At 31.3% G+C, this 17,997-nt stretch overlaps 2 protein-coding genes across 2 annotated transcripts in view; one reads left to right on the top strand and one right to left on the bottom strand.

Annotated features, from left to right (window-relative positions):
• Positions 1 to 1,305: 1,305 nt before the first annotated feature.
• Positions 1,306 to 12,181, bottom strand: LOC113859349 (cytochrome P450 90B1-like). The gene is made up of 9 exons (XM_027492150.1): positions 11,979 to 12,181; positions 11,538 to 11,862; positions 11,284 to 11,436; positions 10,897 to 11,148; positions 10,674 to 10,766; positions 10,246 to 10,324; positions 9,982 to 10,088; positions 7,598 to 7,832; positions 1,306 to 1,640 (listed from the first exon to the last, which is right to left on the bottom strand). Exons 1-9 carry the CDS (start codon positions 12,179 to 12,181, stop codon positions 1,306 to 1,308), a joined length of 1,782 nt encoding a protein of 593 aa, XP_027347951.1.
• Positions 12,182 to 14,184: 2,003 nt separating this feature from the next.
• Positions 14,185 to 17,997, top strand: part of LOC113859348 — a 28,939-nt gene continuing 25,126 nt past the window's right edge. Inside the window, exon 1 of the mRNA XM_027492149.1 lies at positions 14,185 to 14,339. Within this exon, the coding sequence (XP_027347950.1) occupies positions 14,185 to 14,339 (155 nt within the window). The remainder of the gene's footprint in view (positions 14,340 to 17,997) is intronic.

Raw genomic sequence — 17,997 nt, 5'->3', positions numbered from 1 at the left:
AACTTATTTTCGTAAAACATTTTTTTATTTATATGCGGTCAACTGTATATAAAATAAATTTAAAATAGAATTGATAGATAAAAATTACAAACAAATTATTCTTAAAAAAAAGAAATAAAAAAACTTAACAAATAATTAACATAACTTTTATTTCAAATAGCATAAAGTTGAATTTTCAGATTTATTAGGATTCTAACAGTTATCTCATTAATATTCCTTCTTGACTTTAGAACTGCAAACTCTAAGTTTTTTGTTTCAAGTATTCAAATTTGACTGTTGGAAGTGCGATTCTATGTTTTGTTGTTTAGTAAATTAATTTTTCCTCCCTTTTGAACCTTTCTTAAAAGAAAATGCTTTATCTTGAGATCCTTAGTTTTGCCGTGAAATACCAAATTATTGACAATTGATATTGCAACTTGATTGTCCATAAAAATCTATGTGCTTTCTTCTTGTTCCATATTCAAATTTGTCATAATTTTCTTGATCCAAAGATACTGATTCACAGCAACAATAGAAGCTACATACTCCACTTTAACGGTTGACTGAGCTATAGCATCTTGTTTTTTAGAACACCAAGAAAAAAACTCTAGATTCAAAAGAAAAACAGTAACCAAAGGTGCTTCTCATGTCATTAACACAACATGTCTAGTCAATATATCAGAATATCCATGAAGCTTAAAATTATGAGAATGAGAGTACATCACATCATAATCTAAAGTGCCTTTAATATATCTAACAACTCGTTTGGTAGCTTGAAAATGTATTTTACTAGCACAATGCATGAACCTTGAAAGTAAACTTACTACAAACAAAATGTCAAGTCTAGTTGCAGTAAGATATATTAAGTAACCAACAAGCTTCTATAATGTTTGTTATCAACTCTAGTTGGTAGCCTATTCAGCAAAAATACATCAGTGTTTGCTGCCTCTGCCCACAGCTTCTTTGGTAAATCTTTCTCATGTAACATACACCTCATCATCTCCATGATGCTTCTAATTTCTTTTCTCACTTATACCATTTTGTTGTGGGGTGTATTGTACTGTAAGTTGGTGCTCAATGCCAGTTTCTTCACAAAATTTATCAAAAACGTCATTTGTATATTCTTTTTTATTGTCAGACCTTTTTATTTGTAACTTGCAACCACTTTGATTTTCTACAAATACATTTAAAGACAATACTCTCTAAGGTTTCCCAACATCTGTATGAACTAGTTGTAGCATTTAAGTTGCTCTCCAAGTGGTTTGAGGAAATGGTTTTCTGATTAGCTTACCAAATTAGCAAGCCACACAATCTACCAACTTGTCTTCAAGCATCGTCTTCAAGCATCAAGACACCTTTCACCAAGGCATGTTTCTGCATGTATAACAGTCTTGCAAGATGAAAATGTCCAAGTCTTTTATGCCGTAGATCAGCATTGGTGGTTGTGCTTGAAAAAGCTATTTGCTCCTCCTCCATCATATTTAGAGCATAGCTATTAGATCTCATTTTCACTCTGAATACATCTTTGCCTTTTGCATCTTTGATCAAACACCAGTTATCTTCAAATATGACTTTGAAGCCCTTTTTCACAAGTTGTGCAACACTAAGCAAATTTTGGTCAATGTTAGGCACATATAAAACATCAGAGATATACTTCAAACCTATCAAGCTTTCAATAGCAATGGTTCATTTCCCTTTAACTAAGATAAAATCATCGTTTCCAATTTTTACTTTGGAGATGGTGGTTTTGTCAAGTTCTTTAAAAAGCTTCTTGTTGTTGGTCATGTGGTTTGTGCAGTCACTGTCTATTAACTATGAGTCACTAGAACAGTTGGTTGTAGCAAAACATGTTGTAATAAAGAGTTGCTCATCTTCTTGCTCCTCTAAAGGCACATTTATCTCTTCTGATTTAGACATGCAGACTCGCTCTACATGTCCCAAATCACCACATTTTCTATACTTGATATCTGGCCTCCACCAACATTTTTCCTTTGGATGATTTGTCTTTTTGCAATGTGGACAAGGGGGAAATGTAACGTCCTAAAATTTTAAATCTGTACAATGTATATTTCATCACTTATAAATTGAGATAAAATACAAATTTTGTGTATAATGAACTTTATTATAAAAAAATTTTGCAGTTCTCTTTTCAATAGACATATGTAGATGATAATTTCAAACTTTGCAATGCTAGCAGAACAATAATAATAAATTACAGAAAGAATAAATAAATATTACAACTAAAATTTAGTATTCACAGTAGGAAACCTAAATATACATTACTTATATCAGATATAAAAGTTTACAAATTGTTTGTCAAAATATATGGGACTTCAAACAATATTTACATAATCAAAATAATTACAACATATATGCAAATTCAAGTCCTAGAGCAGTCTCCCCATAACCAAACTACTGAAGATCGGTTCTATTCATCACTAGCATCCCAACTCTCTATGTCGGCCAAATCCTCCAAATTCAAATCATCATCTAATCTCAGGCAACGATCACCTGAATCAGTTGTGACCTCTATGCCAGTAACACGCTAAAAGGTCCATCTGGATAGTCTTTCGAGGTGGTCGTGGTCGTAATAGGTAAATAAATATGTGAGGGCTGCTGGAATTCTAACAATAGCACTGTACATAAAGATACATAGGGTATGATGTATTCTACTCCTAGGAAAATCAAACGAAATACTACAAAAGAAATCCATCTCTAACATAACAAACGTCCTAGGTTCATTTTCCACAAGAACAACAAATTTAAAGTAACATAGTCTTTGATATTCATTAAATACAAAATTAAGCCTATTATGTACTGAATTATCTATTAATCTAACTCTTCCCTAAGGCTCCGTCATCAAGTTTTCTTGAAAATATTAGTAAGGATGAGCGTCTATTCTATCATTTTTAAAACATTATATCACAAAATCATCACTTATAATATAAATACAATACATCTATTTTCACACTTATTCATATTGCAAACACATTCACATCTGCACAACACAGTAATTTATTACACATTTTTCATTCTCTCATTTCAATACGCACTCCCAGTGCACTGTGATCATAGGTATTGATGCCTTCAGCATTTCTTAAGGTCTTATTTAACTAGGTAAATAGTCGCCAGTTAGCTCATGCACACGAATACAACATGTACAATAATCAGGCCTCTTAGCAAAGGCATAGTCAGAAGTCTAGTCAGGAAATGAGTGTGAGGTTATGTGATGCATTCACTCTCAGAAAGCGTGTGTACACATACACGAATATCCCTCACCACCCTACATTTCCTCCATATTTTCATCATCTCTGGAATTTATACCCCCAATGTATTTCTGTAACTATTCACACTAAATCCAATCCATATTCGACTCTTAAGTCATTCTTAGAGTTATCTTTTTTTCCATTCATAAGATCGTGCTTAGTAAAGTACTTCCAGACTAAATTCATTCCACTCATACCCTTATTAAGGTAGGTACAATTATTAAATCCTTCAGATTAATATCATTTCATCCATACATATTTCATAAAAATTACAACATAATCACTCAGCAAGTTTCATAATATTTCACATTAAGCATTCATCGTATAATGCATATAACAGCCATTTAGTACAAATAATCAAACAAGCATCTTTTTATTCATTATTCATACAATAGATATTTCAATCACATATTCTCATAAAATGTTCATGTAACAGTGCTCTAATGAGCACGAAATAAATACTGTAGTATAATGACAAAATAGAGTCCTCCTTATCTCGAAGATGAGTTCACAAAGAGATGTTGAAAGGGATCAAGGGTCAACTATTGAAGTTCTCCTGAATACCAAGAGATATCTATAAGGAACAAAACATGAAAAATAATTGAAGAAAATCAAGTTTAATCTGAAGAAACTTACTTAGAGTTATTTAGATTCAACTTCCAAACTTGGATTTGAGAAGAAATCAGAGTTTCTGAAGCTTTTATCTAGAGAATAGAAGAGAGAGTTCACAGAAAACTGCGAGAGAGACGTGAGTTTAGAATAAAATAAAATTTCTATGCTAGAAATCTCTTAAATACCTCTCAACCTTGCGCGCTCTCGCTTAAGCGAGGAACATCTCGCTTGAGCAACAGACATCTTGCTTGAGCGATGGGTCTCTCGCCTGAGCGAGATATGCAAACAATGGTTTTGCCCACTATTTTCTGATATGCTCGCTTGAGCCAACTCCATCTCGCTTAAGCGAGATAGCGTCCAGAGAGCATGATATTTCTCTTGTGAGTCCTCGCTTGAGCGACCTATCTTGCCTGGGCGAGATATCCCATCTTACTTAAGCGAGATCACTCTCGTATGGGCGAGGTGACAGTTAAGCTGAATTAATCATATATCGTTTGAGCGAGAATCATCTCGCCTGAGCGAGATAGCCATACAACATTGTATTTCTGCATGCTCAAATCTTGTCTGAGCAAGATTTACCTCGCCTAAGCGAGATCTTTTACACCAAAATTCTTCCAAAAATTCTTTATACTTTCTTTTAAATGCACTTTAATACTACTTAATATTAAACAAAACATAAATTAACAAAAAATTAAAAGAGAGTGTTACAAGAAAGTTCTCACCTTGCTTGCTACTTGTTAGTGCCTTCTAGCTTTTTGTTCTCCCATTTGTTGTTTTTGGCACATTTTGAATTTTGTGCTTTTACATGAAAAACACCTTGTACAGTCTTCTCTTTCCTTATCATTCTTCTTTGCTCCTAGGCCTGTAAAGCATTTACTAATTCTCCCAAGGTGATGGTTGACAGGTCTTTTGAGTCCTCCAATGCTGATATCTTTGATTCATATTTTTCTGGTACAGTAACTAATATTTTTTGAACTATTTTTTTATCGGGAAAGTCTTTCCTGAGAAGCTGCACTTTATTTGCTATACTCATGAATCGATCAACATAGCTTTTAATTGTTTATGTCTTCTTCATGCTCTGCATTTCGAATTCTCTAGCCAAGTTGAGCACTTGTATGCCTTTGATTCTTTCACAACTAGAATATTGTTTCTTGAGATAATCCCAAATCTCTTTGGCAGATTTTAAATTCATAATTCTTGTAAAAGTAATTTTTGACATAGCAGAAAAAAGGCAATTTTTTACCTTTGTCTTTTTTGTCTTTATCTCCTTGTGATACTTTAGTTGAGCTAGCGTTGAATTTTCAGGCAATACAAAAACGTCATAATTCTTCTTCTACTGCCTCCCAAAGATTCAATGTTTCAAAATGATAGATTATCCTTGCAGCCCATAACTCATATTCCTCACCATAATGTTTTCTTCTATTAGTGTTTCTCTCAATTCACAAATCCCTCAAAGATAAGGACTCGATATCAATTTCTTATTTTTATTTACATTGATGTAAAGAGTGAAAGGAGTCAAAAACGGAAACTTAACTTTAAAAATTATTTTTTTATTCATATATGCAATGCAACTATATATAAAACAAATCTAAAACAGAATTGATAGATAAAAACTACAAACAAATTATTCCTAAAAAAAGGAAAGAAACAAACTTAACAAATAGTTAACATGACTTTTATTTTAAATAGCATAAAAATCGGATCTGCAAATTTATTGGATTTTCAACAGTTATATCATCGACCAGAACAACCACTGCTGCCCTATGTACCAAACATTCAACATTGATTTCACGGTTTGCTTCGCTACATAAGCGAATTTAAGTGGGAACCTCTACTTTACATTGAGCAAGGATTCGTTTATGCAAATTGAAATTAGACGGTTCTGTTCTCGTGTAAACCGGAAAGGATCCAGATCCAACCTTAATGAATATTGCGTTCTGCACCCTTTTTTTTTCTTACTATTTTCACCCCTTTTTATTTTTTTAATTATCATTTCCAAACTCTTACGATAAAAACCCTATCCTGGACAAATACTAAAAAGGAGGTAATTGTATCTCCAATTATTGCGCTTCAACCATTATTTGAAAAGTCCGTGCAATAAACTCCGAAAGAAAGGAAATTCAGAAAATAATATATAGAATCGTAATATACTATCTATTGAAGCCATCTCACTGAAAATTTCTAGCTAGAGTTCATGTTTAATTGTCTACGATACTACGACAACTTATGATTGCAATGACATAAGATCCTAAACCAAATTTTTTGACAAAAGTAAAAATATGCTAGTAAAAATTTTTTGACATAAGATCCAAGATCAAAGCATAAGAAGCAAAAAGCCAAGTAATTCTCCTCAAGTAGCAGTAACGAGGCAAGTCAGATGCTAGTGAAATGAAGATCCAATAGTGTATGCTGAAACACACCTTAAGAAGGTTAAAGCGGTTGTCCTTCTGAAACCAAATGCATATAAGTTTCTCATGTTAGTTTTTGAAATAATTCAGCTGAGTGTTATTGACGTTTCAGTGTAACATAAAGATTGGATCCTATCGTGTATATAATTAATTTACTTGTCTCTACGTCTTATATAAACTCACTCCATTCACCCAAGTTAAACAAGTTTAAGCGTTGAAGTATCATTTTAAAGAATATTATTTTAAAGTAGAAAATTAATTTTCATAATTTTTAATAAAAATATTTTATTCAGATTAAACTATGTGCGTATTTTAATTATATTCAATAACTTGAAAAGTAAATTTCATAAAAAATAATTCTACAAGTATCCGACCATTATGCTCAACTCTTGGTTGCCATTGAAAAAAGTAGTATCCCAATAATGAGATAGTTTCGAAAGATAAGTTTAATCCAATTCATCACGGATTCCTTGGGATGCCAAAAAAGGAAACTCCGCTGAACATGAAGTGCCAAAGCTTGCAGTGAGGGGTAATCTCCCCATATTGCATTCAACTTCGATGGGTATCTAGATCTTTGGGTGAGGATTAGATTCCCTTTATAGTGTTATAGTTAATCCTAATTCCCTGGCACACATCTTGCCCTGTAGTGTCTTTTGGATCATATATAGGATCAGTGACGTGTCCCCTTATTTTTCACAAGAGATTGCGTTTTATTATATTTTATTTTCTCAAACTAAAGGTGGGTATTATAATAGACGATTGATCATCCGGTGGAGGAATGTCCATTGTCCAATAAGTGTCAAAATGGAATCCGCAGCTTAGTCCCAAGTACTCTTACAAGCAAAATCTATAACATGTTATGATTTGACCATCGCCATATCCTTATAAAATTCTCATTGTTTTCAGTACTATGTAACCTTGTGTCGGGAGCAAGTGTAATTCAATTACAGTCACAGTGATGCTAAAGACAAAATCATTTTCGCTTGAAGAAGGAAATTTGAAGGAAAGTAGCAGAACACAGTAGTACTAAAGGTTATTGGATTATTTGTATATAATACAGAAGGTGAATTACAGTGAGGATGGAAAGTAAATGTCATACTACTCACATTGCATGCATTTAGTATTCACTAGTCCTACATGGGAGGAATATATAAAATGATGTACAATGCAGGTTGAGTACAGGATATAATGAAAACAAGAGCGAGAAGAAAATGTGAGTAGAGAAAGTAGTGATCCTAATGCATGGTTTTGAAAACTAGCTAGTTGGTTTCATCTGTCTTCCCTACGTTCATGTAAGCTACGCGCTAGTTTCAACCAATTTTCATGCTATGCCTTCTGTTTTGTAGCTTTGGACTCTGACGGATAGGCCTTTGGGGAAATCAACAAAAGGGTATGCAACAGGTTGATCTGCATCGACCAGTTCCCAGTGGTAGTTGAGAACGAGGTGGTGTAGGAACACAGCCATTTCAAGTTTAGCTAAATCTGATCCCGCACACAACCTTGTTCCTCCTCCGAACGGCATGAAGTTATTGTTCGTGTTTTTACAATTTCCACTTTTATTATTGCCCTGCATCCAACCTCATTGTCAATATTTGAAGCAAAAATAATATAATCAAAATATTTGTATAAATTGATACCTTGCGAATAATATAAGTTACTCTACACTACAGGTAACAGAAATAAAACTATTCCTCTGATTAAGATAAACAAATGTTAGCTTTTGTTAAAAATTATTGAGTTGTTACATTGTTGGCTTATTATTAGAAGGTTTGACCTCTATTAGCATTAACGTTAATATGGCTAGTTAGGGTCTGGTTTATATGGAGAATTTAATCTCCCTTTAAATGTGTTTTAAGTTTGCTGGTACCCTAGCTTGTGTTTTAAGTCTAGCCTGACAATCCCATTAAAAAGTGGATGACTTATGGGCTTCCATTGGGCCTTTAAAGTTGACACCAAAAGAGGCCTGAAGATTTTTATTTTGGACCTGAATACTTAATTTTAAAAGGCCTTAGACAAATTAAACTTTGACCCAAAAAAAAAGACAAAATTAAACGAAGATACATTGTTTCATTCAGCGGTGGTATTTTTCGTGTTTGATCTGAATAAAAGTAAAAAATGAAGAGCGGGTAGAAAGAGTAGAAGAGGAGATGGTGGAAAAGAAAAGGCACAGATACATGCACGTGCACGTGAGAGGCCCACTTGCACACGGGCATTTATGATCCGGAACCACAGGGCCATGGCCACACGTGCACAGAAAGAGGCGTGATCATCATCATGGCATCCAGTGGGACCCTCACTGTTCCCAAGATCCTTCTCCGCCGATTACGACACTTGATCTGTAGCTACTATATCCCTACCCATGTTAATGCTAATCGTGACCAACAGCTAACCACACCCAACACTTGCGAGCACTTGTGCACTAACCCTCATACCCTTCTTTCTTCAGCCATCACTTTGTTCATCAACGTGAAATTTAGCCTTTTTAACTTGGACATGCTTCATGACCACTAGAGACTTTTTAAAATATTCTAAATTCTCTACTTTTAAGTTTCAGTCTTTATGATTGCCTATAATCGAACCATAAATATACAAAATGTTGATTCTCACGACCACCCCAAATTAAACTTCATGAGAAATACTCACTTTTTCATAAAACAGTTCATTTTATTTAATTATTTCCGTACTATAAAGTGTGGATATTTTAGAGAATCTAACTCTAATAGAACTATCAAGTTAGGACTAAGTCAACAACAACGATAAACGGATCAAGCATTCTTTTAGCTTTGTCAAAGCTGTACGGCGTGTCTACCGCATGTGGGGGCCTGATTCTGAAGCGCCGAATGTGAAGTGTTTTGTACTAGAAAGTAAGAAAACTAAACTAAAGGAGCTGCGAGTCTGTGACCTATATAAGCTTAGCCATTCAACTAGCATACATAATATTAACATAGGAGTTTAATCAATTTTTAAATTATAAAATATCAGGTGGCTGTAAGTTATAACATAATGTATAAATTATAAATTAGCATAAAATGATAATTTTGAACAAAATAATTTTTTCCTATAATTTTTACAAACAAAATAACATAGAATTTAATTTTGATATGTCATGAATATAAAATAATCATAATATCATCAATTAAAATTTATCTGATATATGATTTTTAAAGTAATTATTACAAAAAGTAACGAATTTTAATTATGTAATAATTCATAATGTCAATGAGTTTTAATTAAATTTAATAATATATTATTATTTTAATTAGTATAATAATTATATCTATATTAATATAAAAGTAAAAAGATAAAATGAAAATAAAAATAATAAAATACATTTACATGGATCTAAAATGTCTGCTGAAGTATCAAACACAAATAAGATTAGTGTAAGGAATTATCCATTCTGTCTTGGCCAAGATTGACTATAAGCAAGGCAACTAATACCCTTTATGGCAAAATCTGAACATCAATTATAATTGAATTTTGTTCACTCCCGGGCCACACCGCTCCAAGGAATGGAGTGATTGCATGTGGGAATCCACAGCAAGCAACAATTCAATTCAAGTGCTAGGGGATGGGGACCTCTACTTAGTGCTTATTAATCATTTTCCCTTTTTCTAACATACACTTTAAACCATGGCTTTAGAAAAGAAGGAAAAAAAAAGTAATGGATAATAATCATACAAGGCGTGCAATCTATAGTTATAAATAGAACTGACCTGCCATCTCCATGGATTGAATTGTTGAGGTTGGTCAAAAAGTGAAGGATCCAGATGCACCGCTGCAATCACCGGAAGAACTTTCCACCCACATGGAATGTCATAACCTTTCAAACACACACACACATTTTCAATACTCAAAAGGACTTGGATTTCCGGCACCTTTCCCTTTTCCTATAGCACCTAAACCAATCTTTCCTCTTTCGTTTTTCTTTTCTTTCGACCAAAAATATTAACTAATAGTAACACTATTCCCCTACTTACCTTTGTACCGAACATCTTTCAGAGCTTTCCTGTGAAGAAACCTCACAACATTTCCCAGCCTAAGTGTTTCGTTCACAACCTTCATAAAGAAAAAGACGAAGGCCAAGAGCAAATTATTATTAATGCATGTCGATCTGTTGTAATTTGTAAACATGTTAATGGGTTTCATCCCATTTTATATTTTTTAATGCGAACTTTAAATATTGAATAATATTATTTTATAGATAAAGAGACAAAAAAAAGGACAGGTTGATATGCCTCAATTTATTTATCATATATTCGTATTGCACCAACTTTATGGCTGTTAATGAGAAGACTTTTTAACATTAGAAATATCAATAAATGTACGATGGATGGTCAAGATTTGGGTATACAAAGAACTGTAAGAAGAAAAAAGTGTAAGATATTTGTTCAACATTGTGACTTACACAGTGAGTAAACTCCATACTTCTGTAATCATCCCACGTCAATTCAACTTCCCCTGTTTGCTTCTTCGATCTGACTATTTCTACGTGTTCTTCCTATTATTTTCCAAAAAGAAAAAATAATAATTATCGGTTTAGTAAAGTTTCTCGACATTTTTATTGATGTTTGAAGTTGAAAAGTACAATCCTAAGAAAATATTCCACGTAGCATCGCGGTACTTGTTACCCTTAATTGTTGTATAGCTCGAGGACAACCCGGCAAGAAGTAAATAGCTAGAGCTATGGCTACCGATGAAGTTTCATGGCCAGCAAAGAGCAAGCTCAGAATCAAGTCAAGAATTTGCTCAGTTGAAAGATTTGAATGCATCAAAACCCAGTTTAGAAGATCATCTTCCTCCAAACTTTTCTTTCCCTCTTGGTTTCTCTTGGCCCTTTCTTCCATTTTCCCCTCTATGAACTTCAGTATGGTGGACCTAGACTGTAATATATATAAAACAAAGTAAAGGAAATGTTACAAAGTTAAAATATTAAAAAATTCAGTACTGTTTTAAAAATAGAAGAAGGGGGTGTTCTCTAAATTAATAATTAAGTATTAATTTATTATTATTATTACCTTTAGTGCTTTCCTGTATGCAGTTCCGGGGAAATTCAAAGGCGCAGATACCACACCTTTCATGAAAGAGACATATTCTCTCTTCAATTGTTCTGTCTCGAGATTCCCAGGATCCAAGCTCATGATATGTTTCGCCATAAAATTGAAGGTGAACTACAATTCAAGCGGAAGTAACTCTTAATTAATTCTTGTGCTCTTCTTTTTCACTAGAACAATCAAATTTTGAGAAGAAAACAAGTTAGTTAGTTAGGTACCTTCTTTGCTTCTTCTTGAGCTGAGAATGAGCAATTTTCCTTCCACGAGCTTATAACTAGAAGGCTATGTTTCTCCACCTCTTTCAATAGCTGCGTTCGGATCCTTGCATTGCTGAGAAAGTTGAGTGATATATTCCTCATGTCCCTATGCATGTCCCCAACCAACACCAACATAGACCATTTTCCAAGTATTCCCCCAATGCTCCTAGGATAGCTGCATTCAAACAACTTCCCTTCGTTTTGCAATATGAATCTATTCAACCCTGCATCTGCTGAGACTATGGCTGGCTCACCAAACAACTTTGACTTATAAATTGTACCATACCTGCACATGTTGAACAATCTTAATTTCAGAATTTTTTTAACTTTTAAATAGAACATGGGTAAGTTTAGAATTTTGTGGGGGATGCTGATTTTTTAATAATTTTTTTCTTTTTTTACCTTGCTATATGCTTCTCCATAAATTCTCCTATTGTGATAGCAGGGTAAGGCTTCAAATACCCAATGGTTTCCCCAAGAAGGGGCCATCCCATTTCGCCAGGGGGAAGATTGAACCTTGGTTTTCTTCTTCTGATGAAAATGAAGATTACAATGAGAGCAAGGATGCAAGAAAGAAAACAGAAAGTGAGGTGTGAGTCTGACATGGAGCTAGCTTGTTGGATTCTCTCTCTCTCTAATGAAAAAAAAGTTCAAAGAAATGGAACTTGCATGTGCAGTTTGATACAAGGTGAGGAAAAGGTTTTACAATTGATGGAATGGAGCTTCCAATTTTTGGCGTGAAATCTCAAAGCAAGTGTGTTTGAATGGAATCGAACCTAATGAAAGTGTGAAGCCAATGGGGTGCTTTTATAAGCTTCTCTTCTGTCTTTAAGCAGAAAAGGAGCAGCGGAAAGTAGCCAAAAAATAGGCTTTACACTTGGAAACATGCTCTTTATTAATGTAATTTAATATATTATGCTTAAATATCCATTTTTATTAACTCGTAGTTCATTTATATACTCCATGTGCAACGGTGTACTGTTTAATTTAATGCTTTTGGCTAGCTGATAAACCCACTACAGCTAAATTTGGAAATAACTCGGCATTCAATAACTTTTTTTTCTTTTGTTTTTTTACTATCTCTCTCTCTCTTTTATCATTTTGTATACTTGCTAAAGCTGGATAACGTAAAAAAATTAAATATTTAATATATTTATACTTTCAAATACTTAAACGTAAATTTATTAATTAAATTGAAACAACTCTACGTTAATTAATTTGCGTGATAATAGTTCTTGTTATGAAAAAAATTGTTCAAACCTTATTTTTGTTATTAATTAAATAAATTTATTTGTTCAAAATAAGTAGATTTAGCACATTGATTTTTTAAAAATTTTACAACAAACTTAATTCTTTAAAAATATAATTTTTGTTCCATATGAAAGACTAAAATAATGAGATAAAATAAAAAATAGTAACCACTTTTTTAAAATCTAATTAAGAGACAATTTTAAAAAAATTAATATAATCATATCTTAATCTTTTAAAAAGTTGGAGTGTTTATTTATATCTTAAAAGATACTTATGTCATTTAATAAGTATTTTTTTTGTACCCATTTAATAAGTATTTTTAAATATTAAATTTTATTAATGCAATTAAATTTAAAAAAATTTATTTAGGAAACTCACTTTAAAAAATACCATAGGATTAAAATTTTGATAATATTTCATAGCACACTTTTATTTAATATAAGACAAATTATACTCACATCTTCTTAGGCTTCATGAAATTTTACTTAATATCTCCCATGTTTATTTATTTTACACAATTTTTTTAATATAACATTATATACCTTTCTTGATAATATAGACTTTACTTAAGTTTTTATGTACTTATAAATTATGAAAGGTCAAAGTAATATAAAAATTTGTGCCTAACAAACTTTAATGTGTGAATTTATTTTTTCATAAATATAATATATTTTAAAATATAAGTAATTTTTCACTATACAATAACACATCTATAATGATGTGTTTGAAAGAGTTTACACACAATTTAGAAAAATGGTTTATAAATTTTTTAATTCTTTTACACTTATTTTAATAAGTTTCTCTATATAACTTATCATAATAAATTATCTTTAATTTGTCTTAATAAATTTTATAGTTATATTTATAATATTAACTATAAAATAAAATGAGCTTATTTATTGAATAACTATCTTGATTAAGTTGTCCATTCAAATGCACATCAAATGTCTAATTTATCAAAATTTAAATTGGCATAATCATAAAAAAAATTATCACTTAATTTATCAATTAAATTTCTACAAATCATGCTTTAAGGAGTATAAATATTTAAAACTTCTTCCTAAGATACAAAATTCTCCCTTCTATTATTACTACAGAAAGTTGTAATACTTTCTCTAATTTTTCAAATTATACTCCTCTCTTTTGGGAAATGAATGTATTACCTTTAATTCCATTTATATAAACTAACCATTATGTGTAAACAACCATTTATGTGAAATTGCAACCATTGATTTCACTGTTTATCTTTATGTGAACTAACCTTTTAATAGTTTAGTTGCGTTTATGTTAGTAAGCTTTAATTTATCTTGAGGAGTCCATTCATGTATCTTGCTCTGCTTTTTCTAATGGTATGACAATGAGGAGAATGATTGGGAAAAATATATCATCAAAGCTTATTGAGGAAGTTGCACAAGATGCGAAAGAGGTTGAAGTTATGAAGAGTTTTTGTAATGTATTTGCTCATTGTAAGTGTTCTATTGTTTGCGACTGCAAGAAGTCACAAAGGACGAGGTTCTATGATAAGGTAAAATTGGAACAATATTTTGGGTTAAAATAGTCTTTTTATTTTTCTGGATTCTTTTTACAGTGGTTAAAAAATCATTAATTCCCCAACAAAGGCTCATTTGTAGTTAATTTTGAGTATGATTGTTTTGTTTAGGTGTATTTAGTGAGTTCACATTAGTCTTTTTGAATGAATTTTTGGTAAGTTTTTTCTTTTGTTTTGTGGATGGGCCATTAAAATAAGAGAAGATGGATCAAAAGCTAGACCTAACCCAAATGCATGTGAGCAAAACCATTCCAAGAGTTCAGAGGTAGAGCTTTGAAAACTAAAGCTTCGGCAAAGCTTCGGCTAGGAATATTTTTGAAAAATGCTTTAGAATTTCGAAGCTTGGGTTGAAGTACTTTAACAAACTAGCAAATTTTTTTAAAAACACTCTATTTTATATAGCTCATTTTTAAAATTAGTTTTGTTTAAGAATGAAGACTAATATTTAATATATAGAGGTTGATAAATTAAAAAATAAAAAGAGTAACAAGTATGAGGGAGCTTTAAAAGAAAATTTATTGGGTAAGAAATTAACTTCTTCCTTCATCTAGATCAACCATGGAGTTATTTTATTTTTTCTACTTTTTATTCAGGATTTGCTACTAAACACTTAGTTAGGGTATTGATGTAAGTAATTTTCCAGATTATATAATTGACTGTTAAGTCTTGCTCAAATTTCTATTTGTATGATTTGAGAAGTTTATATTCATGCTTTACGCTCTTATGGTTTAGCTATCCGTTGGTCGAAATTCCGCTTGCTATTGAGTTGGAAACTTTAATGTGAAACTGATCTGTGGTTTTCTTCCAATAATAATTAGATTTAGATCCATGAAATTGATATGGGTTGATGAAAATTCATTTGAGCCTTACTTTCTTTCTTTTAAATTGAGTTGGCTAAGGGATTAATGACTCAATCTGACAGAAAGGGTGTCAATAATTAAACCAACTGATAATTGTGGTCGGTATGAAACTATCAACTTGTAATGGTTGTGCAAATAATGTTGAGCTGGTATGCTAAGACTATTGTGTAGATGTTTCAACATATTGAAACGTTTGTGTTGATACATTAAATCCTATACTTGAAAGTGTACCTGAAAAGGTATTCTTCCTTTAAAAAAATGCATTAATGTATATTGACAGGCCTTTTCAAGAAAATCATTTCATTTAAAATATTATATTTGTAATGCGTATAATGATCAAGCACATAATTGTTATACCATATGCTTGATATAGCATGGCAGCATGGGATACCAGTCAAATAACATTATTTGCAAGAGCATCATCTCTGTTCTAGCCCTAGTTGCGATCTTTTAATCACTCATCATTCAATAACTAGACATCAAGAGACTGTTAACAAGGAGATCCTAACCCTTTGTAGAACACCAAATCATAATTAGATGTGTAGTTATTAGGTGGTTTTATCCCTTCCCAAAATTGTGAGTCACTTCAACTGAAGCATTCTTTGTGTCTAATCGATTTTTCAACCTTTAGATTCATGTTGGTAATGGACAACACCTTTTTGAGCCATCAAAATTAATTTATTACCAATATTTTTTTAAGACTAAGTTGATAATATTTGGACAATCAAATTAGTTGTTGGTCAAACAATAACGACGAATATATCTTGAGCATGGATCCTCAGCAATATTTAAAGAGTTATTTTGTTCAAATATCATGGACGCGTTTTTTACATGAATTTTTTTGCAAATACTATCTTTAGATATTGCTGATAAGATCTGTCGGTTTAGTTATAAATGTCAACGAACACAAATGTACAAGAACGTTTTCATCATCGTCAGGAATATTTGTAGTCATTGCATGTTCATACACCAAACACTGACATTTTGTAAAGACATTTGGTAAAGCAATTAAATTGACGTTTCGTACACGATCCATGATTATGACTAATCACACTTATTCTCTATGATTGGTCAATTTCGACATCTCTGTGGTTACATCATCGAAATTTAGAATTTAATTTATTTTTAAAACCAGCATCCCATAGATATTTTTAATGCTTTTGGCTGTGCCGAATTATGTATGAAATTAAATATTTATGTCCACATTTTGATTTTCGGCCCATTAACTTTTCAATAATTATAATTTGAATGCAGTCAACATTAGCTTTTCACATAAAATTAAAGTATAGTCTAATTTCTCGTTATCTAAGCCTTAAGATAATTTTATAGTTTTATGATTTCTTTTCATAACAAATGTCTTAGAAAGAGAGGATGGCATTTGAGTTCAAGAGAAAGCTTCTAGATTTAAAAGATACTTACAAAAAAAATGTATAATTGTCTTAGAAATTTTAAATTTGGGGCAATTGTCAAATTTAACACTATATTTTATTCTACACAACCATTTTTTTTTATTCATTGATTAATGAATTTGATAGTAACAATTTTGCAAGTGAGAACCATCCACCTATGGTAAATTTATTAGTTATCTTGCCAGCATTTGTGTAGTAGCTATTTTATATTTAATTATTATTTCAGATTTGTTTGGTATTATGGAATATCTTTTTAAACCAACCTTTAATATAATGAATAGAAGTTAAAATTTATAATTCTATTAAATGGTATCATCATTATTATATGTTGCTATTATATATACATTAGTGACATTAATATTTACTTATCAAATTAGTGTTGTGAGAATCATATTAATATAGATACGGCTGTATATATATATTTAATAGATACATAGATATGATTAAGTATTTAAGTTTCTTTAATTTTTTATTTTGATAAATATATAATAATGGACATACTTTATTCTAATGGAATAAAGTTCTCATGTACTTTTTTGAAATTATTGCATAATTTTTAAATATATTGTTGCCATTTCTAACTCAACAAACAGATTTTGAGAATCTCATCATTGTAAGGCATGCTCAGTTAAGAATGTTCATAAGAAATGAAAATATAAATAATTGTTATGAAAGGAGGTAACCAAAAGATAAAACATATAAAAACAATGTCATTAAAATAAAATTTAATAAACTCCAAAATATTTATAAAGCTTTATTTAGCTGTGACTATGAACTGTATTATTCTTCTTACTGTTCTTTGTTATTTTTGTAGTTACATGTTTTTGTTAGCTATATATGATTTGTTACTCTTCTTAAAACAAAATTCATTAACAATTTATTATAAACTCACAATAGCCTGGATTGCACCCTGCAGGATTGATTAATGGAAGGTAATGTCATTCCTCTGGAATTGAATTTCTAAGGTCAATTAATATCCTTAATTTGACAAGCATATGGTCATCGAAACAAAGTGCGGGCTGGGTATCAAAAGGGAAAAGTTGATTTAAATGTTATTTATCAAGACTTAAATAGGTAATTAATCTATTAATCTATTAATCTATTTTTTTTATTTTTATAAAAAATTAATTTTTGTTTCTACATTCAACAATATATATATATATAATCATTATATATTTAAAATAGATGTGCTTGATCGTCTCTGGTTATTGTATGTGACGCCATGAAAGGCTTTTTTTCAAGTAAAATACTGCTGGAAACATCAAGTTTTTCAAAAATACTTTTGCGTTGGTTAAGTTCACCAGAATCAAATCTCAATAGGTATAATGCGTGGAATCCTGTTAGACAATCTT

Source organism: Abrus precatorius, unplaced genomic scaffold, assembly GCF_003935025.1.
Source record: "Abrus precatorius isolate BTA unplaced genomic scaffold, Abrus_2018 Scaffold2, whole genome shotgun sequence".
Classification (NCBI taxonomy): Eukaryota; Viridiplantae; Streptophyta; class Magnoliopsida; order Fabales; family Fabaceae; genus Abrus; species Abrus precatorius.
This window is presented reverse-complemented; position numbering and strand designations above follow the sequence as displayed.